Source organism: Nyctereutes procyonoides, unplaced genomic scaffold (assembly GCF_905146905.1).
Source record: "Nyctereutes procyonoides isolate TBG_1078 unplaced genomic scaffold, NYPRO_anot_genome, whole genome shotgun sequence".
Classification (NCBI taxonomy): domain Eukaryota; kingdom Metazoa; phylum Chordata; class Mammalia; order Carnivora; family Canidae; genus Nyctereutes; species Nyctereutes procyonoides.
Window position 1 is genome coordinate 47,213,019 of NW_026575133.1, and position 19,696 is coordinate 47,232,714.

At 38.1% G+C, this 19,696-nt stretch overlaps 1 protein-coding gene across 1 annotated transcript; it reads left to right on the forward strand.

Annotated features, from left to right (window-relative positions):
• Positions 1-7,324: 7,324 nt before the first annotated feature.
• CCDC195 (coiled-coil domain containing 195) lies at positions 7,325-18,152 on the forward strand. Its single transcript, XM_055346117.1, has 3 exons — positions 7,325-7,586; positions 12,356-12,608; positions 18,029-18,152. The coding sequence occupies exons 1-3, from the start codon at positions 7,325-7,327 to the stop codon at positions 18,150-18,152; spliced, it is 639 nt and encodes a 212-aa protein (XP_055202092.1).
• The last annotated feature ends 1,544 nt before the right edge of the window (positions 18,153-19,696 follow it).

A 19,696-nucleotide genomic window follows, 5' to 3' on the forward strand; every position in this document is an offset into this window, starting at 1 on the left:
CTATTTATTGTGTTTCTTTGCTGTCTTCCTGACTAGAATATGAATTCCCCCAGGTAGGGAGTTCTGTGCGTCTTGCTTTTCAGTGAACATCCAGCGCTTGGCACATGATGAGGAGTAAATAAATATTTCTAGAGTGAGTGCATGTGATGATAACAATAGAAATGACAAAATATTTAGGGCTACATGATAAGACAAGTATTGCATAATAAAATACATGCAAGACTCTACTGGATAGAACTACGAAACCCCATGAAAGTACTTAAAAGTAGATCTGAATAAATGTCCTAATAAAGACTTAATACAGTAAAGATGTCGACTCTTCCCAGTTGACCCATAAATTACAAGAGGGATTTTTCAGAAAGTAGAAATATCGTGGCTCAGCAGAAAGGAATAACTTGCTTACAAAGACACAGCTAGTAAGTGCCAAAGCTTGCATTGGACCAAGCTCTCTTCCCCTTCCATCCTCTGCCTTCCTGTCCCCCTCCTGGCCTCCAAAGCCCCCCTCCCTGCAGGGCTGAGGCTGGGTGGCAGAAAGAACCATCAACCAGCAATCTTCAATTTTAACATTTGATGTTATTCGACTAACACTTACTGAAAACTGACTCATTTCAATGTACTTTTGGTAAAGTCATTTACTCTTCACCGTTTTCCGTGGAGATAACTATCCTTCTGTTTTATATACAGGCTCAGGAAAAAAAAAAAAAGGAATGGCTTGGTCTTACAGTGTAGGTTTATCCAGTAAAGGTTCTCCACAGGTTATCTTGCCTGGAGGCTTAAACCTGATGCTCAGTAAACGTTCATTAAAGCAAGTTGATCTTGGAGAGCTATATTACTTTTCTGGTCCATGGGACCAGAGAAACTTCTCTGGTTTCTCATGGGAAAAAGGAAGGACTCTGTTTCCTAGAAGCCACACACATTGGAGACTGAGAGAATCTATTCATTCCTTCTAATATGTTTTGTTGGGTCTGCACAGTATATCTGAATGGTTGAATTAGTTGCCCAACTTTAAAAATGTGGAGTTCTCATATAAAATCTGGATTCCCAGCTTTTGGAGGGAAGAGTCTAAAGGACTAGAGCCTGCATTCCTTCATGGCAACAAATGTCAGGAGGTGAGTAGTTGCTGGACTTGGCATCATCGTTCATTTACTGTACCTGCCTCTCTGTGTAAGACATTTGATGTATAATTTCTGCAATGCCCAGATTCTCTGAAGATTTAATTATGAGTTAGGGTCAGAACAGAAGTTAGAACCCATGATTTGGCCCTGTCGATCCTATTAGTGCAAATTCTTTGTACACATGCCAGTCCCAAGAAGGCCTTCAAATTCTTGGACTCATTAGAGACCCACCACAGGTCAGCAGTAGCCTATCAGATGGGGGACATTCCCTCCCATCTGTGTCTCCATGGAAGTCTCCTCATGCTCACACAGCCAGCCAAGGCAAGATCATCTCGCATCAGGCTGCAAAGGGAAGCAGCTAATCTCTTTCATGTGAGTTGACCCAGGGCATCCTTAAACATCCCTCTCACAGACTTATCAGCATTTCGTGGATGCTGTGCCCATCAGAAACTTCTCATCTCCTTCTTCCTTTCCACATGGCTGCTCTGCCACTGTGTGGTCTCAAATGTCCAAACAACAGCGAGATGGCACACTGTCAAATCTGCTCCCGAGTCTGGGCTCATTGCAGAGCCAGATGCTTCCGGTCACCTGGGAAATCACTCTGACAATAGCTACATATCGAGTTCAAGGTCAAAGTGAATTCTCAGCAGATCTTGCAAAAGTAGAATTTCTCAGCAGCTGTTTAAATAATTCATAACAGCAGAATGTATGCCTGCCTGAAAAGTGAGACATAAGATTTCACGTAAATGACATTTTTCTCTTATGTCTTAGAGGGGAAGGCAATTGGGTATCTCCACACAGGGCATGTGGTCTAGTGGTAATGATGCACTTAAATCCCCGAGTTCTAATCTGACCTGGTTCATCCTCTGTCACCGAATAAAACTGAGGTTTCTGACAGATTAAGGAAACCACATCAGACCTACACACCATAGTCTAGCAAGACAATATTTTATGTCCAGAAAAAAGACGTGCTGTGTCATCATTTATTCAAGGTAGATCGAAGGAAGGTACTTGAGTGACAAGTCTGTTTTCTGGAAAGCAGACATTCTAATGCAGCTCATCTCCTTTCTTAAACTTTGTCCTCGGATATGGGAAAAAGCCAAAGATCTACTCCATTCCCACCATGCAGGCTCATGCTGGAGGCTTGAGGGGAGTGGTTGATTAGCTGATGTAGCAGATGAAGGAATTAGCTAAGTAGATGCCTAGGGAGAAGCACTCACAGTCACAGGGACAGCTGAGACCACGGTCCTCAGGCAGGAATGTGTCTGGAGTGTTTATGAAACCAAGAAAGCCAGCGTGACTGGGGTGGAGTAGAGTGTTGAGCGAGGGGAGGGGCAGATGACATCAGCGGAGCCAAAGAGCAGATGGCTAAGACCTGAGGAGTCACTGTGGGAACCTGCCTTTTACTCCCACTGCACTGGAAAGATCAGTAGAGGCTACTATGCAGAGGGCAGACTGATCCAAGTGCATTTAAGTATGTTTGGACCTACTCAGGTGTGCAAATCCACTTTGTCAAATGTCAATTTTATAAATCTGAATACAGATCAATTCTTTCCAATGAAAATTTAGTGTCTGAATTACGATGGGCTATAAGTGTAAAATACACATTGCATTTGAGAGACTTAGTGAGAGAGAAGCCCTGTAAAATATCTCAGAGGCAATTTTAATATTTATTTGCATGTTGAAATGGTAATATTCTGGATCTATTGTGTTAAATAAAACATGCTAGAATTAATTCAACTTTATTTTTTCACTTTTTAAATATGGCCACCAGAAAACTTATAATTGCTCCCAGGATGCTTCTTTTTATAACACAATTTACCAAATCTGCTGCAGGAGAATCTACAACACGTGTAGGGTTGGACCTATAGACATGCGTTTTAAGCAAGCGCTCCCAAGTGATGCTGATGGGTGTAAGGGCTCCTGCTCTAGAAACAAGCCCCAGAGTCTTTATTTTGCTAGTTCAAGATAAAGTTCCAAAGCCCTATCAAGGAGTCATGGTGGCAGTGACCATAGCTCTTTTTCTCTTCTCTTTTTAAGATTTTATTTATTTATTTGAGAAAGAGAGTGAGCAGAGGGGAGCCACAGAGGCAGAGGGAGAAGCAGACTCCCTGCTGAGCAGGGAGCCCAATGTGAGAGGGCAAGGGGGCTCGATCCCAGGACCCAAGATCAGGACCTGAGCTGAAGGCAGATACTTAACTGACGGAGCTACCCAGGCACCCTGGCCATAGAGCTCTTCTACATGCCAATAATCACCTGCTCTGCCATTCATCAGACTGGATCCCCATGCCAGTTTATTGCCTGGAATATTCGTTGAAAATACATCACAAATAATTATAGAACCACCAGTCCTAGCATTTATATAAGATTTTACCAATTCTAAGTAGCTTTCACTCAAATGTAAATTTCAAAATTACTATGACAACTATTAAAGACCAAAACTAGTTTAGTAAGGAAAAACTCCAGTTCTCACAGCCATCTGACTTAATCACCAGCTGACTTAAAAAAAAAATCCAGGAAAATTAATACTGATTCATTTTATTAAATTTCTTTTCAATTATCTATTTTCATTACTTAATTTTTTCCTTATGGAAGTCTTTCATGTAACTATGTAATTTTAATTCAGATAGCATAGAGAGATAAATAAAAATTATCCCAAATCTTACCAGAAATAGGAATTGCTTTCTTTTGGGGGTGTTTCCAATCCATTTTACATGCTTTTAATTTTACTCCATTTACAGTTGGATATATTGTATTTTCACTTAACATTTTCAGGTTCAGAATACTATTTGTTTTATAACTATTCCATATTTTATTTATTTATTCTCCTTTTTTGAACATTTAGATATTTCCAAGATTTTGCTATTAATGTGCAATAAGCATACTTTTACAAAAATCCTTTTTTTTTTACAAAAATCTTTAAATGTAATTACTGTCTTAGGTAGAGTGAGTCTAGAAAGTAGAATGTAAAAGGCGAGAGTTAAAAACTTTTTAAATATCATTAATTCTTACTGTTAAATTGCTTCTCAAAAAATCCTATCAATCAATAAGTATTGGGATCCCTGGGTGGCACAGCGGTTTGGCGCCTGCCTTTGGCCCAGGGCGCGATCCTGGAGACCGGGGATCGAGTCCCACGTCGGGCTCCCGGTGCATGGAGCCAGCTTCTCCCTCTGCCTGTGTCTCTGCCCCCCCCCTCTCTGTGACTATCATAAATAAATAAAATAAAAATCACCTTTAAAAAAATCAATAAGTATTGTCAGTTGATGTGTCAATAAACAATTATTAATAGTTTTGCATTAACTTTATTCACTTTTCAAAATCTTTGCTAACTTGTTAGGCCCGTCCAAAAAGAAAAAAGTATTTCATTGTTTTAATTTTCAGAATTAATTAGTGATGTTGGGCTTTTTTCATGTTTTTTGTCTTTTGAGTTCCTTTTAGGAATTGTCTGTAACTTCTTATCTACAAATTCACTAATGTTTGCAGTTTTCACTTTTAGAGCTACAGATTATATTGAAAATTTTAATAAAGTGAAGACCCAACAAATACTCTTTATTTTCACATACTTCAAAACTGTTGTCTCCAGATGATCCCTAGAATGGGTTCATCAATTTTTTTTTAAATCCCATAGAGATTTCGATTGGGGTTCCATTAAATCTATATCTTAAAAACAAATTGACTTCTTTAAAATATATAATCCCCTCACTATGGATTTTTTTAAATAAATAAATGATTACTATCTTGTCATTTCCAGCAGTTTCACAAGTTATTTTTATTTCCTGCTCTGTTGTGCTGGACATAATTTCAAAAATGATTTTTACTGCCCACCTTCTTGAAATATTTTCTTAAAAATATTCCGATATTCTATTCCACTCTATAGAAGTTAGGACAGTGTCCTCTAGGTTATTCTAATCCTTTGGGAGAATGCATTTAGGCCTGACATCTTAATTGAAGAGGCTTATAAATAAATGGAAACATGTTTGAGGGACAGTGTCCATGATGGACTTAAGACCTTGGATCCCACATTAGATCGCAAACAATTGAAAGAATTGAGGATGTTCATTCTGGAAAACAGACACTCATTAGAACATGATGGAACAAGAATTTTCATTAAAACAAGGATTGGTTGTGTTATGTAACCTCTCCAAAGAGAAGAATGAGAAATAAGCTACATAGAGGCCAGTTTGTGGTCATTGTGGATAATCTTAATTAAAAAGTAAAGAGCATACCTTGGTAGGAAGGAGATCCTCCTACATGGGAAATGCCCAAGTATAGGGTCAATAATGAATTACAGAGATGCTTTGAAAAGATTTGAACATCTGATAAGCGGTTTGACTAATAACCTTTAAAATCCAAATTCCAGGGACTCCTGGGTGGCTCAGTGGTTGAGCATCTGCCTTGGGCTCAGGGCGTGATCCTGGGGTCCTGGGATGGAGTCCCGCATCAGACTCCTCGCAGGGAGCCTGCTTCTCCCTCGCCTGTGTCTCTGCCTCTCTGTGTGTATCTCTCATGAATAAACACATAAAAATCTTTATAAAAAAAATAAAATAAATCCAAATTCCATATTTCCACAACCCACTTCTATGGCCTATAGAGTGCCTTGCACAGAAATGTTTACTGAAATTCATTTAAACACAAATAGAAGTAGTATAAACAGCCATATTATTTTTAGACTTATTTTTAAAATAAGCACATCTTAGATTTAAATATATATAAAAATGTGTATGAATAAAAAAGGAGGGGCAGAACCTGTGTTTCAGCGGTTTAGTGCCACCTTCGGCTGGGGGCCTGATCCTGGAGACTCAGGATCGAGTCCCACGTCAGGCTCCCTGCATGGAGCCTGCTTCTCCCTCTGCCTGTGTCTCTGCCTCTCTCTCTCTCTCTCTCTCTCTGTGTGTGTGTCTCTCATGAATAAGTAAATAAATAAAATCTTTAGAAAAAAAAAAAGGAGTAAGACTTTCTCCAATCACTCCTTCAAACTGCAGCCTTGGATCAATCAACAAATATTTATTAAGCTAGGCCAAAAAAAATCAATATACACAGAAAACAAGGAAATGAATGTGCAAGGAAAACTATCACCATGAAAAATTTTCCAATCATTTTTACCCTATTGCAGAAGTGCATATGTTTAAACATTAATTGAATTTTCAAATAGATACTGCTATCAGAGCATATGCTATTTAAGATTCATACTTTGCATTCCCAACAAAGAAACCTCGTCAGGAAATAGGTAACGAAAGCTGTCAATCGTTGCATGTCCTTCTCATTCAAGATTAATGTTCAACCTATATCTTCTTACATTTCCAAAATATCCCTGGGCAACCTTTGCCCAAGCAAATATTCTAAAACCAAATAATAGCAAAAATGCTTACAAGATAGAAACCTACTGAAAGTGATTGTCTGGGTCCTTGACCTTATCTTGAGAGATTTAGGTACAATTAACTTTTATTTTTTTTATTTTTTTTTTATTTATGATAGTCACAGAGAGAGAGAGAGAGGCAGAGACACAGGCAGAGGGAGAAGCAGGCCCCATGCACCGGGAGCCCGATGTGGGATTCGATCCCGGGTCTCCAGGATCATGCCCTGGGCCAAAGGCAGGCGCCAAACCGCTGCGCCACCCAGGGATCCCACAATTAACTTTTATAGTAACCTCACTGCAATCATATGTCCCCTACGATTAATTTTATCCTCAATCAACAAGTGTCAAAATTAACAATTTACCCCCAAAGTACAGAATTATGACATATTTTATAGAAAAGACAAGGCATAATTCTTATGCACCAGTTTTCATGTCCTAATGACAGTTGATGATTCTATAAAACATTTGATACCAGAAGTAGTAACAGAGAGAAACTGAGTAGCTGGTAGGATGGTGAGTTCATGACAGAAATAAGAAACTACATTCCTCCCTGGAAATTTTTGGCATGCTCTCTTCTCTTCGGGCACAAAGCAATATTCTAGAACTGTGGATTGATATGAAATTAAAGATACAAAGGAAAGCTCTATCTGAAAAACAAAACCCAGAATGAATAAGTCATGGAGATCCTTTTCCTCCCTGACAGTCTAACTCCCCAGGTGCTGAAAGATGGTCCAGAGAAGAGTGACATCTATTGTCCAGGAAGGTTTACTGGTGGGATCAACCAGTCCCACTGAGTAGACTGTGCATTTGGTTCATGAGCAAAAGGTGACCAGAGCCACCCAAGAAGGGGCAAATGGAAGCTAACATCCAGTTCATGAGAATTATCCAGGAAATGCGAGCAGAGATCAACAAGCTGGAGAAAGAGAATCAAGTCCTTCGGATGAAGCTGACTTCAAGTAGTCAGAGAACCCCAGGCCCCAGCAGAGAATCAGGAGATGAAAGGGAAGAGGAAGTCACATACCTTGGTAACCTTGAAAAAGCATCTGAAAAATCTCCTGCAACTCTTCACGGTGGTGCTTCCACTGGGGCAGCTCCAGCTGTGCACGAACACCAAGGTACCAAATGTCCATACCTCTTCTGGGCTGTGCCCGTCTTTGCAAAGCTCTCCTAAATTCAGGTTTATTGTGCCTCTCACATAACTGCATAAGTTGGTATTTGCAACGGTGAGTTCCATCCTTTTTCTCCTGGTAGATTACCTTTAAATCCCTAGGGGAACAAATCGTTAGCATCGTCAAGCAACATATTTTAGCAACATCAAAACTATTTCTAGATATTCCTGGAAAGGTAAGAATGACAGGTTGATGAAAACCAGTCACATTATAACAACAACGTGGGTTTTTTTTCCCCTTCTTGACCTCAAGTATTTAAATGTCACATAATAGCACACTGAATGGGTATATGTCAAATGCCATGTTCACTTATTAAGCCACAATATTGCACAGTAGTTAAGTGTATGGATATTACAGTCAGATAAATATGGTTGCAAGTGATTTGTCATTCATTATCCACTTGACTCAGAGATACGAGAAATCTCTAACCTTTGTTTTCTACATTAGGAAGCCTTAGAGTACTTACCTCACAGGGTTGCAGTACCTATCTCACTGCAATAATAGACTAAGTGCTTAATATAGCATCTGGCCAACACACAACAAATGGCAGATGTTGTTTCTTATCCATGTTTTACAAAGAACCTTACTGCCCTATAAGAATGTGTGTTGCATGAGAGTCAACCTCCTATACAGGTGGAAGATTTCAAGACGCAGGGTCAGTGTCTGATATATTCTGAAAATCAAATCCCTCATTTTTTATGGGAAAGTATTTTGACTGGGAAGACTACACACACGAAGTCGGAAATCAGCAGAGCGAAAAACACATTCTACATTTAAATTATCAGTGCTTGCCTACACACAGCATATTCAAATAAAATTGATGTACATAATTAAATACTCAAATCTTTTAATATTATCTGTCAAAGGCTTCAGGCAATGCCATTTAGAGGTTCTAAACAGCTTGGCAAGGGAACACGTCATGTTTGCCAGCTGGTTTTCTCTGTTGGAGAGGTCTCTCTCTAACATGGGGCCCTACATTTCAAAACTGGAACAGATTCCAATCAGGGCTTTTTCCCTTTTTGCCAAGTGCAACTCTGGATCTGAGTAGTTCTGTCTGATGGTTATTTAATAAAATTAAAGAATAACTGATAAAGAGGTTAGACTTTTTCCTGGTTAAAGAAAAGAAAAAAAGAAGAGAAAGATAGGGATATTTATAATACACACTTACCCCATAGTTCCTCAACCTCTGCAATCTTGGACATTTTGTACTAAATAGCTCTGTATTTAATGGATCTGTCTTGGATACTGCACACTGTTTAGCAGCTTTTCTGGCTTCTAAATACTAGATGCCAGTAGTACCTGCCTCTTACCCTCCAGTCGTAACCACCAAAGTGCCTTCAGACATTCCAGATGTTGCCTGAAGAACAAAATTTCCTCCATTTGAAAACCACTGCCTTATTCCAAAGGTAAATGACATTCCTTGAAATCTATTCTCTATAAGCTTATCATTAGCTTAACCTAATGAAAAAGTATGTTCTATCTTAGTACATCTGTGGCTATTTTACAACAAGAATTACACCATTCAAAGGACAAAGAATATTACCCTTTAAACTCTCAGGGCCTGAATGCTATCAAGCTTGGGGGAGTTTAGACTATTAATTAGAGCTAAACACACAATTGATATCATACTTCTTCAGCATATGGATGGTAACTGCCAACAAGAATGGTAGCATTAAGTTTAAAAGGACTGGTGAAAAACTGGTAACATTTGGGGAACCCTAGTCAGTTGCATTAACAAAACAAAGAAAGAAATATGATTTAAATTTGTGCTTGGAAGCCCTCTTGAGTTACTCTGCATGTCTTTATCCGTGTCTTATATTTTATGTGCTATCACAAAAGTAAGTGATATAAGCAGAAAGAACATTGGCCTGAGCATGAGGACACTGTATTGTAGTCTCAATTTTGTAATAGTTGGTCAGTGCTAAGTAGGACACATAAAACTCCTGACCTCAGCATCCTCATGTAAAAATGAATGGAATAGATTAAACACCTTCCCAAGCCTCTCCTAACTGTAAAGTTCTGTGATCCTATGAATGTAACATGCTTTTATCATAAAAAAAAACCTCATCTGTGAAATGGACATAGTAATAGAATCTATCTCCTATGGCTGTTGAGAACATTAAAAAAGATAGCACAGGTAAGATTCAACATGAGTTACTTGGTGGTAGTTATCTTCATATCATTGGATATGCCAAATAAAATGCTATTTGACTTTGGCATAAGTTTTTTTTATCAGCAATTTTAATTTTAAGACATTGTCAGTATCTTAACTTCAAACTGAAGTGGCATTCATACTTAAAACTGAATCATAAAATAAAAATAAAATAAAACTGAATCATAGACCTTTGCTACTAGAAAGGAATTTTCAAGATCATCCCCTTATTTTACAGTTGAGGATATAAGACCTAGAGGTTAAGCAACCTGTCCAATCCTTTAAAAACAGAATAATATAAACCTATTCTTTGAGAAGGAACAATATGAAATCAGAAATGTGAATCTCTTTAAGAAAGGGAATAATTAAAGAGAACCTGGAAGAGAATCACTTGGAACTAAAAGTTCTTTTGTTGGTTGTGCAATATGTGTAGTGAGACAAAAATGAGATTTTATGAATAGAGAAGCCTACTTCCCCATCATTCACCTGAGGGCACAGAGCTATGCTACATCCCAGGGACACAGCTGCTTGGGGATATATTATATATATATATATATATATATATATATATATATATATATATATATTATGAAGAAGAATGCAGAAAAGCACCTGATTAGAATGAATCTTTGTTGAATAAGCTCTCATGGAAGCATCTGTAATAGTGGATAAGCATTTGGTAGATATGAAATGCAACCAGCACTTTCAGGGATGCTGCCCTTACCCTCCTGCCCTGTGCAATGTCACCTTGGGACCATCAGGAGAGAAATACTTTGCAGCAAGCAAGATAAAAGAAATGATTCTTTTTAGGGATCCCCCAGCATTGCTGGACCTTTGATTCTCTGCAATGTATTCATATTCTTTGCTGGCAAATATACTGCATTTGGCAGCGATCTCTGAAATTGTGCTAATGACCCCATGATGTTGTGTTGAATATCCTTTCCCTTTTACAAAATAAGAAGTGAAAGGATAACAGACTATTTGTGACCCAGAGAGATGAAAAAAGAGCAAAGTTGATAATCGGTCAAGTTGGAAAAGTTGGAGCATAGGTTTCCAAATAAGAATAAATTTCCCCTGGCCATCATCGGCACAATTTCCTCTATTGTGATTTCCTACCGTTCACTATAAAAAGATTGTTTCATAATCATTTCAAACAAAAACTTTTTTGATTGTCAATAGCCATAAACTTGTTTTTAGACAATTATAGAAGTTATAGATCATGGCCAAAGTAGTGTTTAGAAATAATTTAGAAAACAGTATTTGCATACAATTATTAACTTCAGATAGATTTGAACTGAAACCACCTCCCCCCACCCCAAACTCTTGCTTAAAAGTTAATCTTCTGCTCTTCCAAACCATAAAAGCCAGGGCAGCCTCCACTTTTTGCAATGGCCTTAATAATCATCTGCATTCTGCCGATGTAGGCAGCAAACCTAAGTAAAAAACAATTGTGCTTCTAGCACTCTTAAAACTGAAACACGATGCAGGCCTTTCTTAAATATCCATGCTAGTTTATGCCAGAACTGTAACAAGAAAGAAAAAAGATTTGACAAACATTCCTTAAGTGCTCCAGAAAATGAAAACCAACCCATGAGGTCAGAGTTCTTAGCCCCCTGGGTAATAACTGGATGTCTGGTCAGCATTAGTACAGTGTCATGAGGATTCAGACAAACTAAACTCCCTAAAATAAAGCTCTTTTAATCAAGTGCCTAAGTTACAAGGAACAGAGAACCTTGATTCACATCAAGAAAAGAACTTATTGAAAGTCCTTGGAAACTAAGGCCATAAATCTCTCCATCTCTCTCTCAGGAACACTCCAGTTTTCTATGCAAGTCACCTCTGCTTCTTTCCACATACGGTCCTGTGCTTTTATCTCTCAATCAACAGGCTTCCTCATAATGACAATCCCAACTAAAGTCAAGACACACCAAGTATAGGCCAGTTAACAGCAACTAGTACAATTATTTGTGGCCGTTCAGGTGGTGAGGGTCTATGATGAACAAGTTCTTCTACAATCTTCTAGAAGGAGAGAGAAAAGCTGTCCAGAGTTGGCGTCTCCAGAATATCCATGGTCATCCCATTGTAAAGTCTTGTTTTATTATTTCTACATGTCCAGGTCTCTTTTCTAATGCATCTTTACAAAGGTCTTCCTGACCACACTATACAGTTGTCAGAGCCCCTACCTCATCTGTCTCTATCCTTTTGCCTTTATCAGCCTAACTTGGCTTCTTAGGACCTATCACTACCTGAATTTTATCACATGATGTTTGTTTATCATCTGCCTGCATGCAAGAAGGTAAGCTCGTGTGGGCAAGAGTTTTGTGTGAGTCACTACCATATCCCCATCTCTATCTCATAAAAAAAGTGCCTGGCATGTGACTGGAACTCAATTATTTGTGAAATAAATCAGGGAACAGATGTAGTTTATGTGAGAAAAAAATGAATCAAAAGCAATAGATATATTTAGTTCATTTTGATGAAGTACTATTAACATAATTTGCCATTTGTGGATGTCATTCAAGGTAAAATTTTCATGAACTTAAATTTTGTGTCTCCTACACAGACAATGTCATGATTGTTAGACGCTATTCCATTTCCTCACCTATTCATTCATTTACTGCAAAGGATCCTCGGAAAGGTGGGGAAAGACACCCCAAGAGTGGGATTCTAGAAGCTCAGAGAAGAGTTAAATCACTGGCATGTTCTTCAGTTAAGAAGCAAGACAATGAAGAAGAGATGTTTGTAGCAGATTCTTTGACCAGCACGAGTTCCAACCAAAGAGCTTCTCCTGAGCATGTTTTTGGTCAGGTAACCAGGTAAGATACAATCTGCCTCAATCCAGGTGATTGGCACATGCTGTGATGGGTGCTGAGACATTCCTCTGGATAAACAAGGTCTTAATCTAGTGGAGGAAACAAAACCAAGTAGGTTCTTAGGCCTAAATAATTTCCATCTCACTTATGTGCATTTAGGGATCAAAAGAAAGAAAAAAATTTTTTGAGGTCAAATGGCACTCAAACTCCTCTATGAGCAGAACACCTAATCAGTCTGCTGTTCCTCATCGAACACCAATGACTGTACTCTGAGCTGGCCACTGTTGATAAAATATTCAGCAAAAGCAAAATGTTATGTTCGAAACTTTCATTCAGTGGCAAAGATACACAAGTGAACGATCACTCTAATAAAGTGCTTCTCAGGGAAAAGACACACTTCTTTTAGGAACTGAACACAGAATTCCTCTCTGAGAGAGGATTGTTCTTGTGCAGGAAGTGACCCAGTGGATTTTGAGGGGTATAAAAAAGGCATAACTGAAAAGGGCCAAGAGACAAAGAGAAAAGGAATTTGTTCTGCCAACTATAGGAGCTGGTGTGTAGGGAGGTAGGCGCAGCCTGAAGAAAAAAGAGATTTGAGGAAATATTTGAGAGATAGGCAGGGAGTCTTTAAGAGGAACGTTGGACAGTGACACCAGAAGTGTGTAGAGCCAATGGCCCTTTCAGAACAAAATTGTCACTATCAAGTCTAATTTATTCCCTCTACAAGGCTAGAGCATGATCTCCCCTCCCCACCCCTGCCTTCTGATTCCCAGTTAGGCCTTGACTCTCTACCAAGAGTCTCTACACATTTGTCTCCCTCAAGGAGAAAAAGAGGCCTGGGTTCACATGGAGAAGAGAAATTGGAACAAATGTGGTTGTGGGAAGAATAAAAGAGTCATCAAACTCAGCAGTGGCAAGAAACCAAAGGGATAATACCAGTGATAGGCCTGCTAGGACTCTCATCAATATTGGAAAGAGCATGGACCTCCCACAGGATGCAGGACGCAAAGGCTGAGCCAGTTTCATTTGAATTTTACAAGACACGATGAAAATCGTGTTTCACTTACAGAAAGTTCTATTATAGGAATAGAGTAGCCTGAGTCATGAAAGACAGCTGCATGTAGCCAGGCAAAGGAAAATGGAAAGATCACCCCAGGTAGAGCAGAAAAGGCAAGGAGATAGAAGAAAACATGACTGTGGGGAAAACTAGAGTAGTCAAGTGAATGAGGGTGAAGGAGGGAGCAAGATCCATATGAGAGGCCTTCCGTGCAATGCTCACAAGTGTGTGCTTTGTCCTGTAATTATTGGAAAGCTAGTAAAAGATGTCTTTCTGAAAAGTTTTAAAAGGCAAAAATATTCAGAAGCTAATGTTACAAATACCACTGTTTTCATCTGCAACAATTTTGTCACATTTTCTTCAATGTTTTTATATATAAAAGGAAAAAAATGTTACTAACAGAGAGAAAGATCCTATATCTCTCTTCTCTGGTCCTGTCAATAGGCATGTGTTATCCTAAGTTTCATTTCTATCCTATTGATCTATTTTTTTCATACCTTCATTACATTCATTTATTCATTCATTCATTCAATAAATAATCCTGGAGGCATGTCACATGCTGGACAGGATTCTACGCCATGAGGATACAGTAAAAAATGACATTGTCCAAAGTCCCTGCCCACGGGGAGCATGTTCCTTTGTAACACTAATCATCCATAAACAAGAAAATACATAAAAGTGTATCATTTGTGTTAGAGGGTGATACATATGAAAGATAACTTTAAACCAATTAAAAGGGGGAAAAGAAGGGTTGAAGGAGCAAGCATTGTTGAAATTGTATATATCATGGCTAGAAAATACCTCGCCATATGAGTAAAAAGGGAAAGTGTCCTGATGATTGCTGGGTGGGAAAAACTTTCCAAGAATGGAGGACAACAAATACAAGAGATGCTGGGGGGGGGGCGCATGACCAGTGTTTGAGGAAAGGAAAGGAGGCTGGTGTGACTGGAACAGAGTGAGCAAGCAAGAGAGAGGGAGAAGATGAAAGCAAAGCATGAGGGGATGACCTGCTACTCCCCTGCAATGATTCTGGATTTATTCCAAGTGAACTAGGTGCATAACATACTCCTTTCATTAAAATAAATAAATAAATAAAGATAAAAGACCATGTTGGGAGTTCTGCTTGAAAAAAGACTGTAGGAAAATGATACAGAAAATAAAAAGACCAGGTTTAAGGCTAAAAAAAATAATAATAATTGAGGTTAAGACACCAGGGTGGTTCAGCGGTTGAGCTTCTGCTTTCGGCTCAGGGCATGATCCCAGAATCCGGGATCAAGTCCCACATCAGGGTCCTAGAAGGGAGCCTGCTTCTCCCTCTGCCTATGTCTCTGCCTCTTTTTCTGTGTTTCTCATAAATAAATAAAATCTTTTTAAAAAATAATCGAGGCAAAAGATGATTATTTCTTGGCCAAGGGCAGTAATAGAGGATGTGGTTTCTGGATATACTTTGAAGATGAATCTCATAAGATTCATTGGCAGAGCAGATGTGGGATACAGAAGCAAGAAGTGGACACCCAATCATGTGTTCCAATGGCCATGTGTTTTCCAAGAGGAGAGAGGGAAGAAAGGCAGAGAGGTGACTTTTGCTTTAAAAAATTGTGTGTTTATGTATATAAAAGCACTAAATGTTCATCGTAAAAAAGAATGTCCATTGTTTTAAAAAATTATATATATATACACATATACTTACATATATATACATATGTATGCATGCATATATATATACAGTTTATAAAGGCACTAAATATTCATTGTAAAACGAAAATTACAAAATATAAATGCATTCAAAGTAAAAAAGTATAAAAAGGAAAATCTTCTATAACTTCAGTCTATAACCACCATTTAGATTTTGATGGACATCTATCTTTCCAGTCCGTGTCTGCATATTATGAAATTGTGCCGTGCACATATCATAATGTTTTATTTTTTGCACTTAAACCATTACATTCTCGCAGACCTACAATGCTGAGAAATACGGTATTATTAATTTTCCCACTTCAATTCATGTTATTTTCTGTGATCATTTGGCAGCCTAACCAACATTTATAGTGTATTATTTTTCTGAAGTAAAATGTTTTCCAAATTCCAAGCTGCCAAAGAATAAACTATTTAGAACACAATCCATTCGTAATTTAGAATCTACTTTAATGGGAAAGACTGAGCCAATTGCAGGTTTGTGTTAAAACAAGAAAATCAGTAATGGCTTGAAATCAACAGCTGGGTTGGCATAAAATCCAATTGATGCAGATAACTGTTGAGAAGAATAAAGCATGTATTTTTTTTGTTATAGTGCTTTTTAATTTTGTCTTTTACTTCCTCAGTAATTAACTAGTAAAGTAATGTGTCATCACATTAGTCCTCTAATTTTTTTGTAAATCCATTTACTTTCTAATAGCTCGCAAAGAATTTACAAAGATTTATCAAGAACCAATTTGCTTGGCTTTTGAAGCAGGCAAACATCATACCTAATTTGCTTGTGAGCCTTTTCATTATTATACCAAGAAAGTGTTTTACAAAATAATGCCAATGTCAATATTTCTAATAACAAACACTCTCCAAAAACCAGATAAAGAACTTTAATTTTTCCTTAGTTTTCATAGAAACTACAAACCTAGAAATCTAATGTTCTCTTGTGTTTAAGAAAAAAAAATCTCTGGCTGTCAAAAAAATTAGGGGGAAAGGTCCATATAGAGCATAGCATGAAGCATAGAAATGTGTAATCACTATGTTGTAGACCTGAAACTAATCTAACATTGTGTGTCAATTGTACTCAAATTAATATTTTTTATTTTAAAGACAGAGAGAGAGAGAGAGAGAGAGAGAGAGAGAGAGGCAGAGACATAGGTAGAGGAAGGAGAAGCAGGTTCCATGCAGAGAGCCAGATGTGGGACTCGACCCCTGGATTCCAGGATCACGTCCTGAGCCAAAGGCAGACGTTCAACCACTGAGCCACCCAGGCGTTCCTCAAATTAATATTTTTAATAAAAGTTAATTAATTAATTATGAATTTAATTAGAAATACTATATTATTCATTTTGCTGGTAGGAGAAACCAGACACATTAAATAAATACACAGTTGACTCTTGAACAACCCAGGTCTGAACTGCACCACTCCCCTTATACGTGGAATCTTTTCAGTAAGTACAATACCTTATGATTTTCTTAAGGAACATTTTCTTAACGATTGCCTTTATTTTCTCTAGTTTGCTTTATTATAAGAATACTGTATATAATACATACAATATGCTAAATATGTACTAACAGACTATTCATGTTATTGGTAAGGCTCCCAGTCAACAGTAGCCTAGTAGTAGTCAAGTTTGGGGGGGAATCAAAAGTTATGTGCAGATTTTCCACTGCCCCAGGGCTGAGAGCCCCTAACCCCTGTTTTGCTCAAGAGTCCACTGTATCCTTTCCTTTTCTTATAGCAAAATGGTTAAGAAAGCAGCCTCTGGAATCAGATGGATAAAATCTCAACTCCATCATTGGCCTTAGAAAAGTTATAACTCTATTTAATACCATAGTTTATTCTTTTGTAAAAAAAAAGAATCATAATAGCAGTTATCTCATAGTTTTTGTAAAGAACAAATGAGATAGTCAAGTGAGTGCTTATAAGTGACAGAGCAGTTATTATTTTATTGATCCCAACATATGGAACCACTAGCCTTCCTCCCAAGGGAGGGAGCAGATGTGTTCCCCTGGATACAGGCCACTATATGCCACTCAGTGAAATGATAGCCTTATCTACTACAAAGAGAGAGAGACAGAGAGAGGATGAAATTGGAGAAAAGACAGTGATTTCAAACACCATTCTTTTGACTCTTTCCTGAGAGTAGCATATCCTAATTTATGTCAAAATTCGATATAACACTGTTGGAGGTGAAAGGAGTGGGCACAATGGAACGATTTAATCCTTCAGAAGACAGGAGTCCCTGACACCTCTCCTTTCTCCCCTTTGTTGTTCAGGTGTGATGGATATTCCGTTAATTCAAAGTCTATAATTGCAGGTTGATCTGGATTATAAAATAATGGTCTCAAATTTCTGCTTCATTTCACCTGAAGAGCTTCAATGTGAAAGACTCTTCGCCTGAGACAATATGATATTCTTTAACTTTAAACATTAAGAAAATAATCTTCCCTCAATTGTTTAGTTTTATCAGCACTCTACATTGGGCTTAATGAAAAGTCCAATTCCAATATATTTTTGGCATTATTGTTAAATAACTAAACAAAATATATTATGATGTATTTCAAATGAGCTTTGATGCTTTAGGTAGTATTTGGTGGCTTAGAAAAATAGTCAATATTTTATATAAAGGCTCACTAAGAAGTCTTATTTACCTTCTCTTTATTCTGCTCTCTTTAGGGACAAGATAAAGACAGTCAGTTTCCTGTTACCCATGGATGTGTCTTCATATTCCAGAAATTCAAGTTCTTTGAAATGTTCACCAAATCAAACCAAAAACCAGCTAAGTACCATCACAGAATAGGCTGTGTAAGGTGATGAAATTTAAGAAACAGCTAATTCTCAAGACATGGAAACACTGAGGCCACTCTGGGTCAGTGTTCTCTCCTATAAAGAGCTCTGGAAAGATGCCCAGTAAGACATACAAAATGCTTGGAATCGGGTCAATGGACTTGTCAATGGACTTGGCCAAGAAATAGAAGTGATTACTTTCTGTTGTTGTTGAATACTAATGTTGATGGCTGTACAGTGACTATTGTGGTCTCTCTATGCAGCATGTGAGCAATTAAATGTAATTAAATTAAATTGCATGGTAGTGTTCAGTAGCTGCCTTATGCCATCAGGAAATGCTGCTGTTTACATTATAAGTGTCACTTCCCAGATGAACCTGTAATAAATTTAGGGGGAAAAAAGTACTATTTTTGATTAATGGTATAGAAGCAATAGTGATTATCCTTATAGTTAATTGTTTGTTGATATTTCACTGATACTAACTCATTTGGTCTTTAAATATTCTGTGTCACAGGCATGGGAGCACAAATACAGCAGACTCCCATATGGTGGGCTCAGAGCAATTGTGGGCTGGCTAATGACAAAGCCACTAAACTTGCTTAGAAGGAAAGAAAAAAAAGATTCAGACGATCATTACTTAGGGATTGGAAATGTCAGAATCCCATCAATTCCTGAACTTCTTTTCAGGAAAACATCTCCCCCTCCTGGTTTACAGCAATCACGTTCAAATACCAACATCCTTTTAAAACTAATATATTAAAATATTCAGAGCTGGCAGCCCAGGTGGCTCAGCAGTTTAGCGGCTCCTTTAGCCCAGGACCTGATCCTGGAGACCCGGGATCGAGTCCCACATCGGGCTCCCTGCATGGACCCTACTTTTCCCTCTGCCTGTGTCTCTGCCATTCTCTCTCTTTCCCTCTCTCTCTCCTCTCTCTCTGTCTTAAATAAATAACAATCTTAAAATATTCAGAGCATTAAAATGCAGATTCCTGGTGCATCTGGGTGGCTTAGCTGAGTAAGCATCCAACTCTTGATTTCTGCTTAGGTCGTGATCTCAGAGTCATGGGCTCTGAGCCCAGCAGGGAATCTGCATGAGATTCTCTCTCTCCCTCTCCCTCTGCCCTTTCCCTTCATGTTCTCTCTCTCTCTCTCTCTCTCTCTCTAATAAATAAGTAGATCTTTAAAAAAATGCAGATTCCTTGTTTCCTCCCCAATACCAACACTCTTTTTAAACAAATATTTTAAAGTCATCAGAATGTTAAAATACAACTTCTTTGGTCTCACCCCAGACAAATTGAATTGGCTGAAGAAGTAGGGGGACAGACAGGGAGCAAACAAGAAATTCTCATTTTAAATAAGCTTTCTCAGCTGATTTCTGCTAGTGTCAGCTATGCTTACAATTCACTGTTGTAAATACTAAAAAGCATAATCCAGGGCTCTCAAATCTGATGCCAAGTTGAAGTGGAAGCAGTGAAGCAAGGGAAGGATAAGAATGGTCCAATCTGTTTCTAAGAAAGGATTTTAATAGTCACAGACAAGCTCTTAGAAGGGAGATGG